The following is a 21,990-nucleotide window of genomic DNA, read 5'->3' as shown; positions in this document are numbered from 1 at the left end:
AAAAAGACTTTCCTCATTCAACCTGGTAAGTTTAGATTCATATGCCTAGGAAGAGGTGTCAGTTTCCAGTAGTTACGATGAAAAATATTAGATCTTTCATACTGCTGTGTAAGGTTAACCTACTGTCACTCGTCTAATCAGAACTTGGAGTGCAAAAAGCAGAGAGGATATTTTGGTAGCGTATGGGGATGTGTGAGTTGCTTTCTGGTGTTTTCTGTTGAAAACAGTATGCACCATACATGGTTCGCTCATTTCCCTTCCTTTTTCTTATTTTATTGTTAAATGTCTACTGTTTGTTTTTTTGTTTTTATTTCGGAGTTATTTTATGAATATAATCCTTTGTTTTATTCATTGTTTGGGCCTCCTTGATTTTCCTCTTCATGTCCTAGTCCATTTAGAGAATGACAACATTTCAGAGGGTCAGAAAGAGAACAGGAAACAGATTTACTGTATGAGCAAGTACTTCTTTGTGTTGCTGTTGTCTCCGGTGATTACTATTATGAGTGTTGCTGCCAGAATGTTCATTGTTTAGCCTTCATTGACTGCTGCTTTTGACACGGTTAACCACAACATTCTTCTATCAAGATTGGAACATGTTGTTGGTCTCAAAGGTACGGTTTTAACTTGGTTTAAATCCTACCTCTCAGAGAGGTCGTTCTCTGTTGCTATGGGGCAACACTCCTCGGCTTCTGCCCCTATTTATTGTGGTGTGCCTCAAGGGTCCGTGCTCGGTCCTGCTCTTTTCTCTTTGTACATGTTGCCGTTGGGATTAATCTTTAGAAAATACAACATCTCCTTTCACTGTTATGCTGATGATATCCAGATTTATTCACCTTTGAAATACGATGTGTCTGCTTCTTTGCAACCTCTGTTCAACTGTTTGCATGAAGTTAAAATTTGGTTATCACATAATTTTCTTACATTGATTGAGAATAAGACCGAAATCATAGTCTTTGGTAGTCACACTCCGCTAGACCAGTTAGATCTCTCGCTCACTGTAAGAAACCTTGGAGTGTTCCTGGATGGCTCTTTTAAACTTGAGAAACAGGTCTCCACTGTGGTAAAAAACAGCTTTTGCCAGTTGCGTCAGATATCTAAAGCAAAGCCATTCCTTCCTTTAAAGGACCTTGAAAAGCTTATCCACGCATTTATCACATCCAGATTGGACTACTGTAACTCCCTCTACTCGGGCCTCCAACACTCTTCTCTTTACCGGCTTCAGTTAATTCAAAATGCAGCTGTGCGTCTTTTAACAGGTACGAGAATCTATGAACGCATAACTCCAATTTTAGCCAAATTACATTGGCTCCCTGTTAAATATCGCATAGATTTTAAAATTCTTTTGTTTACTTTTAAAATTCTAAATAAAATTCAGCTATCTTTCTGATCTACTCCACTTATACAATCCCAACAGAGCACTTAGATCGTCCAATCACAGGCTCCTAGCACAACCTAGGTCCCGAATGAAGTTGAGAGGTGACCGGGCCTTTGCAACTGTGGCACCTAGACTGTGGAATAACCTCCCTGTTCATATTCGTACTGCCGAGTCTATCCAGTCTATTAAATCACGTCTTAAAACTTATCTTTTTACTTTGGCTTTTGATTCTAACTAGTTGGCTGTTCTAGCTTGTTGTGTTGTTACCTATTGTTTGTTGTCCTGTTTTATTGTTTGTTTTAATTGTCTCATGCTTTTACTGACTGTGAAGCACTATGGTCAACACTGTTGTTTTAATATGTGCTATATAAATAAATTTTGATTTGATTTGATTCATTAAATGTGGAGACACTCACCCATCTTTCTTAGAAAAGACAAGTGTCTTCCCAGCTGTGTCATTTTTTTCCCTTTTTTCTTTTTTGGCCTTTCTTGTTTTCAGAGTAATCCTTGGTGGAGATATCTGTTGGGTGTAGGCATTTCAGAGCTCCAGCTGTTGAGGTTTAACCTTTCAAAATGCCTCTAATCCAGCAAGCTCTAGAAGATGGGAACATAAAGCTCAGCTTAGGCAGGATCAGGGAAAGTTTGTAGATTGTGGCCAAAAGGATTACAATTATACTCGCCTACATACATCAAGTGCCTAAGTGGCAGATGTCTAGTTAATGGTGTTTTGAATATGGGAGCATCTGAAGGAAGTGTTTACTGGTATTAGATTAGTCTATATTAGATACAAACTGCAGGAACGATGACTTATACTGCATTATTCCTAGAAACAAGTGATCAGAAACATCTCAGTCCTTTCTTCTTATTATCCTTGTATTGTGGTTATTTAGCTTTAGCTAAATAAAGGCAGTACTTTTATTGAAACATGTGGTTTCATTCACAGTTTGGCCTCCCTGACATCTCTGAAAGTGGGATGCCCAGAGAATGGCTCCAGTGCTGAAAGGCCACTAGAGATATTATTTTATTAGTAGATATTATCACATGCTGTTCACCATTGTCTTGTTCAGGTATGGATAAAGAAAGCATGACCACCAGTGTTAAACATTTCCAATAAGGGCGGCAATGCAGTTGGTTGCTCCCAAGATAGTGTGAGATGAATATCTGCTTTTAAGGTTATTATGGGAATGAGAACCTCTTAAATTCTTGAATTTCTGATCTTAAGCATACTATAGGACATGAATAGAATAATAATGATCTTTGTGGGAAATATAGAAAATATGGCAAAGACACAAAGTTGATGAGCTCAGAAAATTGACATTTCTTAGAGATAGGTGGTATACACTGGTTGTAGTAATAATGGTTGGTTAAATCATATCACAAGTCATTTCAGGCATGCACCGCACGCCTGACCTTATCTAGACCTTGCCACAGCCATGTGAATGGAAATGTCCCAGTACAGTGGATTGCATAGTAGCTGGTCTTCTAGCTCCCAAGTTCAAAGTCCGTGTGATCTTGGATTGCAGTAATATGTGAATGGTACAGATAACATTCAAGTGCATTTGCTGCATGGAAACTGGTGATTCATGTGATCCCTGTCAGGTCTCTCTCTCATCTATAAGAGTATTTTTAATAATATGTGAATCTGCCTGTAGCAGACTGGTTCCTGCTATATATTAATGTGAAAAAAGGACAACTATGGAAAACATCCTGACCAAACATTCCCCTTCCACTGAAAAGTGGAAACTGCTTAAGGTGCAAGAAGATTAAAATTTCAGTTTTTGGAATTCAGGGTGGCATTTGATTGATAAATAATAGAAATTTCTTTTTCCCTGACACAAATGGACGGCTAAATCAAAACTGACACCCCGTGTGAAGATGAAAAGTGTCAGTGAGTGAAAGGAAGGGCAGTCCTTAAATAATGTTTGACAGAAAAATGAGCAAAGGACAAAATAACTCAAAAGGCAATCATTGGCGAGGATATGAAGTGAGCTGGCGAAAAGTGAGAAAAAGTAATAAAAATAGGAATCTTATTGATTAGAATCTAGCTAGTCTTCAAACTAACTTTGTATCTTTTTCATTCAGGAGTGTGAACAACACACTGTACAAAACTGCTTTACATAAACTAACTCACAGATAATATTGTGTTTAACAAAACCTTAGTAGAATAACAAGCAATCAATGTTAAATTAGCACTAGAAATAGCTAACAGGTATTGGTTTATCAATGCCTGTCTTATAAAGAGTGCTGTTTTGATCCCTAGTTGATGGCACAGTGCACAGAGAACAAAAACACCTCCCACCTCGACAAATATACAACCTAAAACATAAATGTTAAAATGCAATTATTGGCTATCAATTTGGATATTATTCTGCGAGAGTTCGTGCTTATTTTGAATGAAAGCATTTAATAAAGACTAATGTTACTATTTTAAACAACAGTAAACTGATCTTTTAGAGGGTGACTTTCTAAGGTTTTTTCCTAACTTAAACAGGACCAGTCACTGCAAACTCTGCAGCTGTGTGACACGAGTTGATCCTTGACCTTTAAACCCTGTGGTAGTAAGCCGTTACAGAGAGCATTGTCTTTCAGGCATAGGCTACCCTCATAAACTTGCGTAACTGCAGAAGCTACTGCACACTATCGTCGCTCTATGTTCAAAAGCAACAAACTACGCACTGTACGGGAACATTGTGACGTCAGATGAAATGCCTTTGCCCATGCTCGCGAGGACGGGGAAGGATCAGGCACACTGCAGCTGATGGATGTGTTGTAGTGATGTAATGTTGCCTGTTTGGTAACTACGGATGGCTGTTTGTGCCAGGCTCTGCGGAGTTGGTCAGTCTCGGAGGTGCCGAAGGCGACAGAGGCATAACCAGCAGGATCAAGGCAGCGATTCCGACATGGACGAGGAGGAAGAGGAGCGGATCGTGGGCAAAGGGAGATTCGACGCAGGTGCTTGCGGAGGCCCAGAGCGCGGCGTAGCAGCCACTGCAGGGCCGAGTGACGCTTACGAATATGGCAGCGGTCGTGTCAACACAGGGTGCTTTCTGGATCGCACGAGCACGGGACCTCCACACCCCCAGTCTTTAGCGGAATTACCACCGGAGCTTTTAGTGGAAATATTCTCCTTGCTTCCCGGAACAACTCTATCAAATGTTGCCCTCGTTTGCAAGAAATTCAGACAACTCCTCAAGACGGAAACCATCTGGAGAAGGCGATGCATTGAAGGTAAATGCAGCAGCCGTGGACGGTTAATGTAATTTAAACATAGAGCGATAACGTAAGACCGATATATAAAGCTCGGGTCTCTGATCAGAGTGTCCGACCTTCTTCCTTGTCGTAAGAATTTATGTATCAGCTGATTTCGCGGAAACGAGTTCCCTTAAAAGCATTTCAATTGATCTCTGCAGGAAATATGAAGGAAATTACCCCACCATAACCCAGCTGCTGGCTCTGTAGGCACAGCTGCTTAAGAATAGACCAAGGCCTGTGACTCTCATTTGGGCCATGTCAGCCATTCTGTGTAGCTGTTTAGACTTTTGATGCAGGCCCTGACCAAGCCCTCTCTGCGATTATCTTAGGTGACTGCAGATGACAGGGTTCAACAAAGGCGGTTCACTCACAGTCTATGTAATCTTAACGAGCATAAATTGATAGATCTGAAGATTCACTTCCTGCTTTCCCAGCTCATTGTCAGTGTTTTGAAACATGCAACGTGCAAAGTTTAAAAATAAATTGCCAGTAATAGCCAGTTGCAAGTAATTAGAAAAATGCAAATTATAAAATAGCCGATTAGGTAAAAAAATGAGCCACTTAAACATATTTGTGCAATAAGCATTTATTATTTTCTGTCATTTTTTTGTGGATGCATAACCAATCTATTAACTAGGAAAATGCAATATACTAGTGCATCAGTAATAGCCAAATTAAGTCTTCGATGAAACATGAGTGTTGGAATTTCAAAACATTAGCATGTGAGTTAACCTTCCAGTCCTGACTTGAAAAGTAAAACACATTTAGGATACCAGCCGTTTAAACTAGGAGACATTTTCTCAAATGTCTGGCAGAGAATAACAAGGAGAATAAACATGTCTGAAAAGCATCAAAGACAGTAACATGATGACTTTTGGAAAGTGCTTTATAAGCAAGTCCTCATTTCAGTGGCCCTGAGAGACATTACTTACTGCTCAATAAGAGCAATTAATATCAGCAACAGATGTCACCACTAGTACTTTTACTACACACATACACACATTCTCTTTTAAGGTCTTACTCTAATTAGATCTCTCTTTTGTACAAACGGAATTTAGAAATCAGAGCACTCTCCAAAAGCGTTTTCATTTTCCTATTTTTGGATTTCTGTTGAAACTGTTGCTCATGCTTTTGGCTCTGTTTGCCTGAGAATTTGTCCAAGTCAGATCTGGTCAGGTCTGTGTGTGATGACTGGGGTTTAACTTTGCCCTATAAAGTCTTTATTTAGCTGATCTCAATTTAAAGGGGAAATGACTCAAGGAATATCTGAAATGTTTTCACCTCACTGCTTGTTCTCAATTAGATTAATACTAAGGTTATTTATCACATTAATTATAAGTGTGATTATCTTTATAATCAAAGTCTTAATCAAACTGAGTTTTGTTTTGTCATGTTTTTTTTTTCCTTGCAGAGTTTGGCATGAAGGAAGATCTGAGGAAGGTGGAAGCAGGAGGAGTGACTAGCCAGGATCTCTATGTTAAACGTTAGTTTCTCAGCTCTCATGTCACATATTAATGATCTAGTGAAGCTGGGTCATTACTGCTCATTTAGGTTATTCTGTGATCGGACACTCATATTTTGATGCATTTAATATTTACTGGTTCAAAAAGGGAAAAAAATCTGACAGTTACATATATATATGTGTAAACTTCTCATGGTATAGGTTTTAAAGTGTTGTATATCAGCAGAAATTAGAGCAACATTTATTTATTTTTTAATACCAGCTTCCACCAAACATAGGAAGCAAACTGGCAGGAAAAGCCACTGGGTTTTGGATGAATTGATTTGGCACATTGCTGCATTCATTAGAGCTCCATTTGGACTGAGCTCGCCCTGGCCCGCAGCTGCTCTACACATGCCTGTGTTGTGCCCGTGCAGGTGTCAACCCACGAGTGAAGTCTGGGCGCTTTATGAAGCTCCTCCCGGACTACGAGCACATGGACTATAGAGACGTGTATACACACTGTATGTACATGGGCCTCTAAGTGGAGGCTGCAGCATGATGGGTTACGTGTGGGGTGACTTTTATTGACTTAATCTGCAAGCCACAGTCATAGCAGTGCAATGTAGCCTGCGTGTTATGGTTATGTTTATTAAAAAATATCCCCTGAGCTTCTTGTATGAATATTGAAAATGAAATGGGAAGCCAGGTAGACAGGTGTGCTGTGTGTGTTGTTCAGAAACTTGGTTGACAGGAACACTGTCAGTTTACACATTTCTTCCCTTTGGCTCATAAACAAAAAGTTGAGTGTTTTTTAACATCTCCTGGTGTTTGTTTGTTTTTGTCAACCAGACAGTGAGCTAATGTTAAACCTCAAGTGAAGCAGTGCACCATAATGGTATGGTGTATTATTATGCTCTTGTTTTACAGTACTTCACCCATACAGGCATATTTTGGGCCTATGGCAGCCTGACATTGGCCCTTATGGTGGATTGCTCAATGTTGTGGTAGGTAGTTTGCCTCTTTTGCACAAAACTGCTACATATAGTAAATATTGGTATAAAGGAACATATAATTTAGTAGTGCAGGTAAATTCTTCAAAATATTTCTCATTCTCAATCAGGTGGACGGTTTGTTCATCATTGGCTGGATGTATTTGCCACCTCACGACCCCCGCGTGGAGGACCCCATGAGAAGGCGCCCACTCTTCCGGATCCACATGATGGAGAGCAACAAGGCCACTGTGGAGTGCATGTATGGACACAAAGGTCCTCACAAAGGAGACATACAGGTAAGGGTTTACGCATTTGAAAAAGCGGGGTGATACTGTCTTTCTTGACACAAATAGATGATGTTAGTTTGAGTTTAATATCTTATCAAAGTATGTAATTTTTTTCAGGGTTCGTACGGGTGCTTGAAATCCTTGAAAATGCTTGAATTTTAATGTTGTCTTTTCAAGGTTGGGAAAGTGCTTGGATTTCAGATGTGGTGCTTGAAAGTGCTTGAAAATGTAACTGTATTTCATTCACCACAAATAACTATCTGATTAAATAGTTTTCTTATCAGATAGAGAAATAAAAATGAGTCGCAAAATGTAAAAGCAAAATTTCCCTGCCTGGGCTGCCTTGCGTCTGTTTCAACGCGTGTCCCCGCCCCTCCCTCGGCCAGTCGGGGATGAGTGCGCTAACATACCTGTAGGTTGCTGTTTAATGAGTGTATGATGGAAAACGACAGTGGCGGAGTTTGCGCTCTCCAGTCGCATGATAGGTGAGTGCTAGTAAATAATTTTCCAGTACGTGTATGTTACGCATGCAATTTTTTAAAATTATGATTATTATTTTGCAAGCTATCAAACTCGCTGGAGAAATGATTGAAATGCACTGAGTGTGATGCAGTATGGCAGCGCTATTATGGAATATGCTGTGAACTTAGCTAACATTACTTAGCAGTGATATGAGTTAATTTACTCAAGTGAAAGCTTTAAACATTAGCCCGATACATAACTAGCCAACTTAAGGCTTTCTGATTAACCCTCTGGGGTCGACCCAGAGTCTCCATTTAAACTTGATTCAAACGTGCGGACTTCAAGCTATATACCAGTGTTTAAACTGTGTTGATAGGCCACGTAAAACCGGTGTTTTTGTTTTTAATAAAACAGTGGCGTTTACTCTCGGAAGAAACGGTAAAAACGGCGTTTTCTATGGAGAGCGCTAGCAAAGACGCTTTGCTTGTGAGTGAAAAAAGAAAAACACTCCTTTCCTATTGGTGGAAAAATGTACCATGTCGACCAATCAAAAAATGATATGGCAACATGTGCAATTTGGTCGTTTGGGAGGAGGGGGAAGTTTTAGGAGTGACCGGCGAAAGAGAGAGAGAGCGAGTGAGCGAAAGACAGAGAGAGAGTTTTGATACGTGAGAGATTTGTGACGTTTGCCGTGTTTGGAGTCTCAAGGTAGTGTGTTGTCTTGTGTAGTTAGTGTGTAGTTTTTGTTTTGTGTGTCAGTTCTACTAGTGAATGTCACAGTTGCTGCAAAAAGCCACCAAAGGCAGATTGCAGTGTAAACGCTGAGTGACACACCTGCCGTCAAACCTGCAGGTTTATCCCTGTGCTGTTCTCATCTGTGTTATAGTGGACACAAACTATTTTTTGGAGTTGCATAAATAATTTGTGTGCCTTCTTATTTGACGCAGAGCACCTGATTGTTCTGTAAATAGATTTAAATGGTTATATAAAAAACGTCTGAGCCTTGGCTGCATTTTTTTTAGGTAAATAGTACCATGCAACTTTGTTGTTTGCAAAACTTGTGCATATTTTTTAAAAAAATGTACAATTTGCATTTCAAGTTATGAAAATGATTCCTTAAACATGCTTGTGGTTTTTACAGTCAAAAATATCACTTTTTACTCGTATTTTAAATTATGTCTGAATTTAGATAAATTGTGCTGAAATAAAGGTGAAAGGTAAAGGTGAAATATAGAGGCCAAATCAAAAGTAGTCAAAAACGACCAATTATACCCTGGACACCAGAGGGTTAAAGGCTAAAAGCAAAGTTGTCACCAAGTACTGTTTATATTTGTGTGTATTGCTGCAGCTTTTTTAAGTATTAACTTGGTGCCTTTGGGTGAAACAATGGTAATATGAGGGACCGATCCATATGGTCACAAAGAATAGCCACTTGTTTCTGTGCTACCCAAGTTCCCCGGCTTTCATTCAAAATGTGTTTATCGTCAGCACCTACACATTAAACTCCTTAAACATTATAAATGTCTTCAAGTTCACACTGAGGCCTGTGGGACACTATCAGCCACTCAGACAGTACACACATTTATGTGTATTTGTATATGAATATTTCATACTTTAAGGCTGCCTGTTTATTTAAGGAGATGAACAAAATACATTGAATTGTACATAATAATATCACGGATGATAAATTAGATTTTAAGTAGATGCTTGTGCATTCTTAAAGTCTTATATGTTGAATTGAACTATGTGATCTGTTCAAAGCCTCTCAGTCAGTGCTGTTCTCCATGCCTGTCTGACATGATGTTATTAGCACAAACACTTTAAAGGTGATCATTTAGGACTTCAGCAATAATACAGACAGCAATGTAGTTAGCAATAAAACAGTTTTATTGGGAATTAACTTAAAAAACAAACAAACAAACAAACATCTATTTTTTGTCACACAGGAAAGAAGCATCAATATCTGATGAGAAGACTTATTTCTGTTTTTTTTTTTTGTTGTTGTTTTTTTCAACAGCAGAAAAATATCTAACAAGTTGATTTGTTCACATTTTCACATCTTAATTTTTAAGTGAAATGTGCATTTTGAGTTTATACACTATGTATATAAGGCGGCCGTTTCCTTTTGCAGTATTTTTATGTGGGGTATTTTTCTATGTCTTAACAAAAGGGGAGCAAAGGTGTCTTTTCACATGGTCTTACTGAGGTGATGCGAATTGAAACATGCATTCTTTTCTTTCTTTCTTTTTTTTTTTTTTTTTGGCGGGCGGGGGGGTGTGTGCTGGAAAAGCTTGAAAAGGACCTTGAAAGTGCTTAAAAGTGCTTGAATTTGACCCTGAAAAAAGGCGCACGAACCCTGTTTTTTATATGTCTTTGTGGTGGGGCGTGGTCTGCGGTGCCGTGTAGGGAGGGCGGACGCACCTGCACGGCATCCTTAATAACGCCCGCCGAGTTAAAACATGGGGACTGAGGGGTTGATGTGTACTGTGGTGTGATGAGATGTAAATAAATGGCTCATAATTACGATCTGTGGTCCCGCTGTGCCTTATTCACACCACAGTCTTATATTCTGTTATATTTAGACAGTAAAGAAGGATGAATTTTCAACAAAATGTAACCAGACTGACCATCACCGCATGCCAGGAGGCAGACAGGAGGTTGGTCAAATACCTTTACTATCTGAAGTGTATGTTATCTTTTAAAGCCCATGCATGCTGACGATGGTGAAATTCAGGGACTGTTATCAACTTTTTATGATGTGGGTGTTTGTGCAGGAGTTCAGGACATGGTTGGAGGAGGAATGGGGGAGGACACTGGAAGAAATATTTCATGAGCACATGCAGGAACTAATCCTAATGAAGTTCATTTATACTAGTCAATATGAGTATGCATTTTCTTTTTTTTTGCTTACATGCACTTTTTCTCTGTACTTCCATGTTAAAATGATAATGATTGTAATTTGCCTAAATAAACCTGTATGCTTTCATCTATTTTCCTATGACAGTAACTGCTTGACATACCGAAGGATCTACCTGCCACCTGCAAAGCCCTCTGATCTGCTGCAGCCAGGCCTTTTCAAAGGCACCTATGGTAGTCATGGCTTGGAGATTGTCATGCTTAGTTTCCATGGAACTTCTGCAAGAGCAACCAAACTCACTGTAAGTAATAATCATTATTAGTGGTTGTACTCATTTTAAATGAAAGTGATTCTTAAATGTGGACCCTGCAGCTTAAAATCTCTCAAAGTCTGTTCATGCATTCCTAGATGAGCAACCAGACATAACATGTTACACTGTGTCTTTTGTCTATTTAATGAAAACTAAGCCAAAAATCTGGAAGTGTGTGAAAAATGAAGTACACCCTTAATGCTTTCGTAGCAATTAAGACGGTAAGTAGTAACCACGTGCTGTTAATTAAAAGCACTTGATTAACTGATCACCAGTGAGTGTGAGCAGGAATCTGCATAGTAATATAAGCCATTTCCAAACAATTTCAAGTCCATCATTCTACAGTAAGAGAGATTATTCAGAAGTTGAAGACAACAAATCTTTGCAGGAGCAAATTTACTCTAAGATCAGACCCTGCAGTACTCAGAAAAATTGCAAGAAACCCAAGAGCTACATCTCAGACTCTACATGCTTTGGTTGGCATGTTAAATGTTAAAATTCATGACAGCACAACTAGAAAATGACTTAGCAAGTATGGCTCTGATTCTGATTCTGATTGCTTGTTTGCAAGGGGTGACATGCTCTTCTCTCTAAAAAGAACATCTTAGGTCTCCAAAGTATAATCTGAACAAACCACAAGACTTCTGCAACAGTGGGCCTCACTTACTTATATTTGTGGGGAAATGTTTTTGCCTTGCGCAAAAAATACTTTCTCTCTCATAAGTTCTCACCCTCACCGTCACCTAGGGTCATGAACTTTGGGTAGTGACTGAAAGGATATGAACAGCGGAAATGAGTTTCCTCTGAACGGTGGCTGTGCTTTTCCTTAGTGATAGTATTTTTTTTCTTTACATCCCTTTTTTGTAATTCTGAGCACTTTGTGTCTCATGGTGTTTTGGAAAACTGTAAAAAACCGACCAAAAGGCAATATTAATAATAACTATGAGTGTTATTGTTATTATTAGTATCACTAGTAGTATGCATTTCAAGACCTTTCTTTAAATTCCTCAGGTGTAGTGCATGGTCAGAGGGACTTCTAAATTTGTTCCTAAAGTACCAACAAATTCAGGCACAAAAATCTTCTAAAATCACAGATTTGTGCATGAAACATTCGTGTGCACAATTTACGCACAGATTTGTGCATGCGCATTATAGTAAATGAGGCCCAATACCCTGTTTGGCCATAATGCACAGCACCAGTTTCAGCAAACACATTCATCATATCCAGGGTATGAGTTATCATACATAAGGCATACAGAAGCAATTACTTGAAGTTATTGCTGCTAACATTAGTTTCTGTTGAATCATGGGGTCCACTTTTTCACACACCGCTTCTGTATTTGTAATGGTATCATGTGGTATTGTTAATCTGAGATAGTCTTTAAATACACATTCGGACCTGGTTAAGACTAGGTGTTTTTTTGTTTGTTTTTTTCAAATTATGTTGTGATACATAAAACCTTAGAACTGAAAATGTTTTTTTCTTTTTCAAGACTGTGGATTTACATTGCATGTAAATCTACTCATGGTGCATACTCTGATTTTACGGTTTCCTGTAGGGAGATCCCAATGTTCCTGCAGGGCAGCTCACACTGGATGTTAACCTGTGTCGGCCTGTGGTCCTCCCAGACTTGGAGCAACAGTGTAACATTGAGGAGCTGTCACGGCTAGTAATGGGAGTGCATGAGGAAGTACAGAGGGAGCAGGAACAAAAGGAAAATGGCACTTCTGCCACAGTTAGATGTGCAGCTGAAGGGGCCTGTGGTGGTTCCAACACAGCAGAGGAGATGGAGTCAGATCACGGTGCTTGTTCAGACAGCTGTGACTCTAGTCACAGTAGCAGAACCAATCCTGAAACGCAGCCTTTTGTCTTGCCTATGGGGGTCATGGCTCGCAACGAGGAGTACCCTCGCACCTGCAGAAAATGGTGAGGAATTAGCTAAGAGGCTTTTGTTACATAATTCAAAATATTTTGAAAGGCATTTACCATAAAGGGCGATGATATTAAGTAATGGTCACAATTCATTCATCAATGAAGGAAAATACTGGTGCTCACTATTGCTTGTAATATCCTGTACATAGTGTACGTTTATGAACCAGTCAATATATGTAACAAAATGTATTAATCGATAAGGACGTGTATCTGTCTTTCAGCTTCTATGGGACAGGCCTGATTGCTGGGCATGGCTTTACAAGTCCGGAGCGCACTCCGGGGCTCTTTGTGCTATTTGATAAGGACCGGTTTGGTTTCATCTGGCTGGAGTTGAAGTCTTTCAGTCTGTACAGTCGCCTGACGGACACCTTACCTCACGCTCATGCCCCCAACTTGGAGCGATTTGAGGCCATGCTGCGCAACATGCAGTCCTGGACATCCTGATGCACCAAGCTTTAAGTCTCCTCCTACAGTAATAGGCATCATAACAACCATTTTACACAATTACACCTCTGTCTTCTGCTGGCAATGTTACTATCATGATTAACTTAAGAGTTTGAAAGCCATTGGGTGTTACCATCTAACTTTAGCTTGTTCCAATCCAAGCTCTTTGAAAGGCTACCCATGTCACTGTTTGTCCTCACCTAACGTATGACCTTAATCCTCCAGTGCAGCATGATAACAGGTCACAAATGTATTTATTTATTCCCTGTAGGACAAAAAAAAACAAAGGAATGACACCATTTATTATAGGTCAAACTGTATGTGCCTCTGATTCTAAATTCATGTCTGTACTTGGCAGTGCTTGAAGAAGACAAAGGTGTCCAATGTATTCTACTATATAATAGTATTATACTGAGTTCAATGCCCAACATATTAAACTGCATGCTGCATTTATTTACACTCATAACCACTATCTGAACCTGTTTTGTTTTCAATAAAGCAGCATGCCTTTTTTTTTTCTCTGTTTTTTCCTTTACTTTAGAGACATCCAGACTTTAGAAAAGACAGCATCTCAGGTGTTTTTCTCTTTGCCCGACATTAGTGACACAAGGACAGACGAGTATTAAGTACAACAAACATGTTTTAAGTTTCATTCATTGTATGGTGTCAAATAGAATTGCTGAATATGTTTTACAACTGGGCAGTTTTCTAACTGTTGACCCGTTGACGTCTTATCACACACGGCACCTACATCAGCCGGCTTTGGTCAGATGTTTATGTCTTTCAGCAACATCAGACATACTTAATATCACCACACCTGAAATATTACATAAGATGGAAAAATGAATTGTATTGTGTTAACGATAACAGATACATAATCTGGATTTATTCAAAGTATCAGCGTTAGACAGTTTGTGCTTCTGTAACTATGGTATGAAACTGAAGCTTCACTTACCTTTGAAATGTATTGAGTTTGTTGTTCGTTTCAATGGCTGACACAGTGTTTGCCTGGCTTTATACCTGCAAAGCTATTCCCTACAGGTTTCCCAGTTGTTTTAAATTCTAGACCTAGTAGCTGAACATTATACGATCTAACAGCGCAGTACCAAGTAAGTGTCTGTATGTCTCATTATGGCCTGATGGTGATGCCCAGTAGCTTTCCTACTCCAAGTGCACTTTTCTGGGCAATATATTGAATCATTTGAAAACCACTGGCCAGCACTTTTATATCAGACTGCAGTTTTACTAATATTTGCAAAAAATAGATATATGCTAAAGCGTTGTTTTGTTTCCTTTTTGTCACTCCATTAAATTCATCTCAACTTTAGTGTATTTGTTTGATACTTTATTTTCGCTGTGAACCCAGCTGTTTGAATGATTTGCCTTTTAAAAGTGTTGCTTTGTACTATTTTCAATGCCATATGCCTGAATTTGTGGAAAACTAAGTTTGACCTATTGAACTGCTCACATCAGACTTCAGGGAGCTTTTCAGCTTAAGCGCTCTTCTCAGTAATAAATAAATAAAAAAGGGAAAAAAAAAATGGAAAAGAACCAGGTTGTCAAATCTGTTTATTTCACAATGTTTTGCATGTGTATTGTCATCTACTCTCACCCCCAGCCGATCGCGGCAAATAGTTACCCCTGTCTTAGCCATTGTTCTGCCAGAGGTTTCTTCCTGTTAAAAGGGAGTTTTTCCTTTCCACTGTTACCAAAGTGCTTGCTCATAAGGGGATCATCTGGGGTTATTGTAAGGCATTTACTTTGCATTATAAAGCACCTTGCGAAAACTGTTGTTGTGATTTGGCACTATATAAATTAAAATAAATTGAATTCATTAAAACATTTTAAACCCTGATTACAAGCAGCAGAACTGAATCACATATCTACTATTAACCATAGTGTACTGGCTAGTATGAGTTTTGTGTGAATGTAGAGTGGAAAGGCAGGCGATTAAGCCGTAAGCGATTAACTTGTTTGTTGTTATTATTTGGTAATGATATAAAAAATGGACGTTACAGAGAAGAGATGTGAGTGTTCTACAGCTCGCTGCGTTCTGGATTTTCCTCATGCTGTTGGATCTTCTCTGGCACGGTCTGAGTCAGGAAGACAAACCGCTCCTTCTTCAGGTGCTGAGCAGTTACCTGCTTTTTTAAACCAATCGCCAGGTACTTTTCATCTGCTCCATACTTTGGCCAGTGGACAAGGTTGTGCCCATCAGGAGACCTACATGCAGAGAGACATACACAATATAACAATGTGGTATGTAGTATTATCTCCTATTATACTAAAACATGTAAGCCTACCCTGTGCGAGCAAAGTTGCCCCAGTAGCTCATCATGGTTCTGCTCAACTCTTCCTCCTCCTCAAGGCATGGATCTAAAAAGATAATCTTGTAAAAAATCCTGCACTCCAAAAAACGCCCCGACAACCCAAATATCTCATAGTCAGATTAAAGTTTTTAGGTTTCACTCACAAGGGAGTTTAACGTGGGTAGTTGTGAAGCAAAATCCCAGCACTGTAAAAATTTCATCTGTATGGTCACTCCCAACAAAGCTCGGTCTTCTTTTCTGCACCATTTTCAAGGAATGCTGGTACTCATACAGGTATACAGGGGCACCCGCCTCTACAGTTAGACAAACAGGTGTCACACTTAGTAAGGGTGGTAAATATGAAAAAACTGTTTCCAGATAAATGTGCATTAATCTATAAAAGTTACCTCTGTGAGCATTAGCAGTTTTAATGACTGGAATATTGAATATAATATCTGCAGCAACCTCAGAGAACCCATCTCGGTTTTTCACATGGTCGGCACCGTTTCCAATATATTCATCAGTTATCAAATTTTTGATGAATGCATCCTTAGGCTTAAGGAAAAAAGCAGCACATCAGTCAAAGATGCTTGAGCAGGTTGAGCGGGTTGGGTTCATTTTGTGATATCAGGCAGTGTGTGCTTTACATTGGGATAGAAGAAGGCCATTGCATTTATGACTTGGTCCCGATCCATTCCTTCTGCCCAGTTTTGTGGAACACTAATGAATAACTAAAAGAAAGAGAAAAAAGAAACACAGCTACACTTATCATTGCCAGTTTAAAGAAAAATAAGATATCAAATTTTGATGGGCACTTACATTTTTTAGCATCCATCCCGCTTCATCATTATTGACACCGGTCATGAATGGTACAGTGAGGAGTTCATGTTTACGAAACAGCTCATCCACAGGTTTTGTCAGGAAATGCCCATCAACATTTACAGGACATCTTAAACGTCGGTCCTTGTGAATAAAATGTACAAAAATAAAAATTTCAATAGCATAAAAACAGTAAAAGATAAATAAATAAGTAAAAATAATTCACTTGAGTTATTTAAGAGACATGATGAGACTGTTCAGCTAATCAGAAAGCCACATCAGGTTTCCACCCAGTACCCACCTTGGTAAAATCCACTATGATATCAATATCAAGGCTTCTCATGCAATCAGCAAATGTCTTTGTGCTTTCAAGGCTGCAGCCAGATGCATTTGCAACCTCCTGGTGGAAAGATATCAATTTAGAAAAACAAATCTATTGTATTATTCGTATTGGTGTACAATGAAAAATGATTCACATCCCCCAGAATAAGAACATGTATAAAATAACCTGTGCCTTTGGTAGAGGATCATTTTCCACAAGTAAATCCATAGCAGCTGTGCCACTCTCAGCAATGGCACGGTGAAACAGCCCCTCAGACAGTGGTGACAGGAGCTGGTAATTTAAGTAAGAACACATTAAAGGTAGTTTTCCACAGCAAAAGTTTATATAAAATCCTTTATCAGGGAGATTGATTCTTACCAGAAGGGACACGCTCACTCCACCAGCAGATTCCCCAAATATGGTAACTAATCCTGGGTCTCCTCCAAAGTTGTGAATGTGCTGCTGGATCCATTTGAGAGCTTCAATCTGATCCAGAAGACCAAAGTTCCCTGAAATGTGCTCATCTCCAGTGCTGATAGAACAATGAGTGTAATGGTCAAAGGAGTTTGCAAAGAAAAGCGTCTGGACTTCTTTAAGTTGCTTGAAGACGTTTCACCTCTCATCCGAGAAGCTTCTTCAGTTCTAAGGTCAAATGGCCGAGAGTCCCAGATTTAAACCCAGTGGGAGTATCCCCAAGGAGGGACAAAGGACCCCTGGTGATCCTCTAATCACATGCGCCAAGGTGTGAAAGGGTGTGGGACCTAATCAGCCAGGGTTTCGGTGAGCTCATTGTGAAACCTGGCCCCACCTTGTCATGTGAATTCCTGAGGTCAGATGGCCCAGGATGTGAGTGGGCGTTAAGGCGTCTGGGGAGGGAACTCAAAACTGGATTATAGATGGCAGACAGTTGGTGTCAGTAAACCACCGCCTCTGTTCAAAGATGGTCGCTCACAGTGGACATAGATGGCCTCTTTCACTCCTCTTTCAAACCATCTGTCCTCTCTGTCCAATATGTGAACATTGGCATCCTCGAAAGAGTGACCTTTATCCTTAAGATGCAGATGGACTGCTGAGTCTTGTCCTGTGGAGGTGGCTCTTCTATGTTGTGCCATGCGCTTGTGAAGTGGCTGTTTGGTCTCGCCAATGTAGAGGTCCGGGCATTCCTCGCTGCACTGTACAGCATACACCACGTTGTTCAGTCTGTGTTTTGGAGTTTTGTCTTCGGGTGAACCAGTTTCTGTCTGAGTGTGTTGCTGGGTCTGAAGTACACTGGGATGTCGTGCTTGGAGAAAACTCTCCTGAGTTTCTCTGATACACCGGCTACATAGGGGATGACAATGTTGTTGCGTCTGTCTTTCTTATCCTCCCTCGCTGGTGTCTGATCTTCTTTTCTGTGCCTCTTTGCTGACTTTATGAACGCCCAGTTAGGATAACCGCATGTTTTCAGTGCTTCCTTTACATGTGTGTGTTCCTTCTTTTTCCTTCAGGCTTAGAGGGAACATGTTCTGCCCGGTGGTGTAGGGTCCTAATTACTCCAAGTTTGTGGGAGTCAAAGAGGAGGTACTGGTCCGTGTGTGGGGGCTTCCGGTAAACTTCAATGTTGAGGTTGCCATTCTCTTCAATGTGCACAGCGCAGTCCAGGAAAGGCAAACAGTTATCCTTTGTGTCTTCCCTGGTGAACTTGATGTTTTTATCCACAGCGTTAATGTGCGCAGTGAAGGATTCCACTTCTTGTGTCTTGATTTTGACCCAGGTGTCGTCTACATATCTGTACCAGTGGCTGGGTACTCCTCCTTTGAAAGAGCCAAGAGCCTTTCTTTCCACTTCCTCCATGTAAAGGTTGGCTACAATAGGTGACACAGGGGAGCCCATGGCACAGCCATGTTTTTGTCTGTAGAAGCCTTCGTTGTATTTGAAGTATGTTGTGGTAAGGCAGAGGTCTAACAGTGTGCAGATCTGATCGGGTGTGAAGTTGGTCCTGTCTTCCAAGGAGCTGTCTTCTTGTAGTCGTTTTCTGACAGTCTCCACTGCCTCCGCTGTGGGTATGCAAGTGAAGAGGAGACTACATCAAAGGACACCATGGTTTCATCTGGATCCAGGGTAAGTTTCTGGACCTTGTCGGTGAAGTCGGTGGAGTTCTTGATGTGGTGTGGGTGTTCCCACGAGCGGTGCAAGGATGGTAGCAAGGTGTTTCGCAATGTTATAAGTGGCTGAGTTTATGCTACTGACTATGGGTCTGAGTGGGACCCCTTCCTTGTGGATTTTAGGAAGTCCATAAATGCAGGGTATGGCATCCCCTGGATAAAGGCGGTGATATGTGAGGCGGTCAATGATTTTGTCCTTTTCAAGGTCTTGAAGGCAAGCTATAACTTTCCTTTTTGTAGCTGCTTGTGGGGTCTCGCTTTAAAGCTTCAGAGGTGTTGTTGTCACTGAGGAGAGTAGTGATCTTTGTGTGGTAATCTGTTGTGTTTAGGACCACGGTGCACCTTCCCTTATCCGCTGGTAATATAGTGATGTTGTGGTCTTTGCTCAGGGAAGCGACGGCCTTCTTTTCTTGTAGTGTAAGGTTAGACGGAGGGACTTTCGCACTGGAGAGGGTGGCTGAGACTTTCATCCTGATTTGCTCTGCTTCTGTCTGTGATAATTTATTAATCCGTATGGCGGTTTCTGTGGCTGTGATGAGGTCCACTATGGGCAACTGTTGTGGAGAAATGGCGAAATTGAGTCCTTTGGCTAAAACCCTCTTTTCAGGTTCAGTGAGATTCCGGTCTGAAAAGTTCTTTACCCATTTCTCCCGAATTAGAGGATCACCAGGGGGTCCTTTGTCCCTCCTTGGGGGGATACTCCCACTGGGTTTAAATCTGGGACTCTCGGCCATTTGACCTTAGAACTGAAGAAGCTTCTCGGATGAGAGGTGAAACGTCTTCAAGCAACTTAAAGAAGTCCAGACGCTTTTCTTTGCAAACTCCTTTGACTACGATGACCTGAATGACTGAGAACCTTCACAGACAATGAGTGTAATGGCATACTAAGCTAGATTTAGAGGTGGTGAAGATGAGCCGTCTTTGAAACAACAGTATGTTCTAATTTGGTAACTTGAGTTTATTTACCTGAGAAAACCCAGAAGTCCCAAGCGATACTGGATCAGAACCACAACCATGTCCTGGTAAGCAGCCAGGGCAGAGCCATCATATGTTGAAGCTGATCCCACTGACAGGCCTCCACCATGGATCCAGACCATGACCTGGAAAGAATAATAAAAGATGTTGATGTCTTGATTCTTCATTCCTACCTTTCCTTCAAAGCAATTTCTGTGCCAGCTGAGCAAACTACATAAGTCTCAGTCAAAGATTATTAAACTAATGTTTAACATGAATTTAATAAAAAAATATTTGGATATATAGGTAAACCCAACTTTTCTTCAGTGATGACCAGCAATGCTCAAAACCTACAGCAAAGGATTCTTACTGGGAGCTTGGCATCATTAGCTCTTTTTGCAGGAGTGTAAATGTTGAGGTAAAGACAGTCTTCAGAGATGTCTGGGATATCAGCCAACAAGAAACCGAGTTTATCAAGCAGAGCCAAAGCAAACCGTTCAGGCTGTATGCACCTGAAAAATAAAAACATTTAATATATGCTGGATATTCCTCAAACTGTGTTTTGCAAAAACCGAAGCACTGGTGTCTTACATTGGTGGCTGTTTAGTGGCATCTCTTACTCCTTCCCATCCTTCTACAGGCTGAGGTGGAGCCAGTCTCAAGGAAGGGCCAAGGGGTGGTTTGGCAAATGGGACACCCAAGTAGGCATGGACGCCAGTCTCCTTCCCTTTCACACTCACATACTCACCTTTCAGGCTCCCAAGCTTTGTGTGGACTACAGGTGCTGTCAGGATATTAGAAATCAGTGCGACTCATAACAAAGAGTAAAATAATTTATAAAATCTAATATTTCAGTTTTCAAAAATACTCATACAAAGATACAATAAGCAGAAAAATAGATGTGCATATTTATTTGTAGTTTCGACCAAATTACAGTCCCCCAGCTATGTGAAGATCAGTAATAAAATACTAGAGTCAGTTAATATAAACACTATGTGTCCTTGATCCAGTCGTGGACATACAGCTGGAGGTGCACGGTCCAGAGATAAATTGCTCATAGAAGAGTTTCTCTTCCACTTACCATTTAGGTGTGTAGAAACACAGAGAAATAAAACGGACATTGAAGACCAGAAATTCAGCTTTGCATTGGACTTCATTGTGGTCTTGCTGCAGATTACAACAATCAGCGACTTTGCAAAAAGTAAGAAAAGAGCCAGGAGAGGCAGTACCTCCTCATGCGAGGCTTTCTCCCTGTAACTTAAGACTTAATATAACATGCAAGGTGTCACGTGATTCCACCAATTTTAATCGACAGAAAGAAGTCTTACTTCTTTCATTACTTAAGATGAGTTAAATGCAGGAAATGTTTGTTTTTTTTTACTACCTGGACGAATAAAGGGTATCTATTAGTTAGTTAGTTTGTAAACAAACAATCTTACTGCGGGGGTGATCACTTTCCATAGAGGCATTTATGAGCAGACCTTTTTTATGAACAAAAAACGTCGATAGTCTATAGATGAATAAACGCAAAGGCACGAATGACAAATGTTGTTCAAAGAAGTGTTTCCTCTTACTTACCGTTCAGGTCTGCAGCAACACAGAGAAATAAAACGGACATTAAAGAGCAAAAAGTCTGCCTGGCATGACACGTCATGGTGGTCTTGGGGCATATTACGACACACGATTGTGCAAAAAGTGAGAGAAAAGCGAAGAGAAGTAAGCGCATGTACTGTATCCTGCGGGGTGTGACGGGATTGCACTGATTTTAAGCCACAGCAAAAAGCGATCAAAGTACAGCAAACTGTCTGTCCCATTGCTGCCAAGTCAGTCGGTGTCGTAGTCTGTAGGTTAGGCAGACTGCGTGTTGAGGGACGCAGTATCCAAACGCAGACGCCTGGAGGCAGATTGAGCTGTAGTGCTCATACCAATACTTTACTGCGGTCAAGTGAGCCCTCACTTACGAAGTCACAGTCAAGCTAGCCGCCCCGCCAGCCGCACCTAAAATGTGGTTGCACTACTCTTACGTATATTACGGTACGGATGAAGACCGGCTAAGAAACGCAGTCTTTTGTGTCCTGACACTATA

The 21,990-nt window shown here is 40.4% G+C and overlaps 2 protein-coding genes across 4 annotated transcripts; one reads left to right on the top strand and one right to left on the bottom strand.

Annotated features, from left to right (window-relative positions):
- Window positions 1-4,033: 4,033 nt before the first annotated feature.
- Window positions 4,034-14,904, top strand: fbxo31 (F-box protein 31). 2 transcript variants are annotated; one of them, XM_031759182.2, is made up of 10 exons: window positions 4,034-4,603; window positions 6,039-6,110; window positions 6,506-6,592; window positions 6,999-7,075; window positions 7,192-7,359; window positions 10,395-10,469; window positions 10,587-10,696; window positions 10,817-10,970; window positions 12,539-12,906; window positions 13,134-14,904. In XM_031759182.2, the coding sequence occupies exons 1-10, from the start codon at window positions 4,180-4,182 to the stop codon at window positions 13,354-13,356; spliced, it is 1,758 nt and encodes a 585-aa protein (XP_031615042.1). In that variant the 5' UTR covers window positions 4,034-4,179; the 3' UTR covers window positions 13,357-14,904. The 2 variants fall into 2 exon arrangements, with proteins under 2 accessions (XP_031615042.1, XP_031615048.1); XM_031759188.2 differs by lacking the exon at window positions 6,506-6,592 and having other exon boundaries at window positions 4,044-4,603.
- A 4-nt stretch (window positions 14,905-14,908) lies between these two features.
- Window positions 14,909-21,891, bottom strand: LOC116335839 (cocaine esterase-like). 2 transcript variants are annotated; one of them, XM_039614650.1, is made up of 13 exons: window positions 21,483-21,891; window positions 20,496-20,688; window positions 20,275-20,416; window positions 19,917-20,050; window positions 17,185-17,338; window positions 16,999-17,097; window positions 16,786-16,884; window positions 16,485-16,628; window positions 16,313-16,396; window positions 16,073-16,220; window positions 15,830-15,979; window positions 15,660-15,732; window positions 14,909-15,579 (listed from the first exon to the last, which is right to left on the bottom strand). In XM_039614650.1, the coding sequence occupies exons 1-13, from the start codon at window positions 21,628-21,630 to the stop codon at window positions 15,393-15,395; spliced, it is 1,755 nt and encodes a 584-aa protein (XP_039470584.1). In that variant the 5' UTR covers window positions 21,631-21,891; the 3' UTR covers window positions 14,909-15,392. The 2 variants fall into 2 exon arrangements, with proteins under 2 accessions (XP_039470584.1, XP_031615480.2); XM_031759620.2 differs by having other exon boundaries at window positions 16,993-17,097; window positions 21,483-21,890.
- Window positions 21,892-21,990: the final 99 nt, after the last annotated feature.

The sequence above is a fragment of the Oreochromis aureus genome, linkage group 7 (assembly GCF_013358895.1).
Source record: "Oreochromis aureus strain Israel breed Guangdong linkage group 7, ZZ_aureus, whole genome shotgun sequence".
NCBI lineage: Eukaryota > Metazoa > Chordata > Actinopteri > Cichliformes > Cichlidae > Oreochromis > Oreochromis aureus.
Note: the sequence above shows the minus strand (reverse complement) of the source record. Positions and strands in the feature narration are given on the sequence as shown.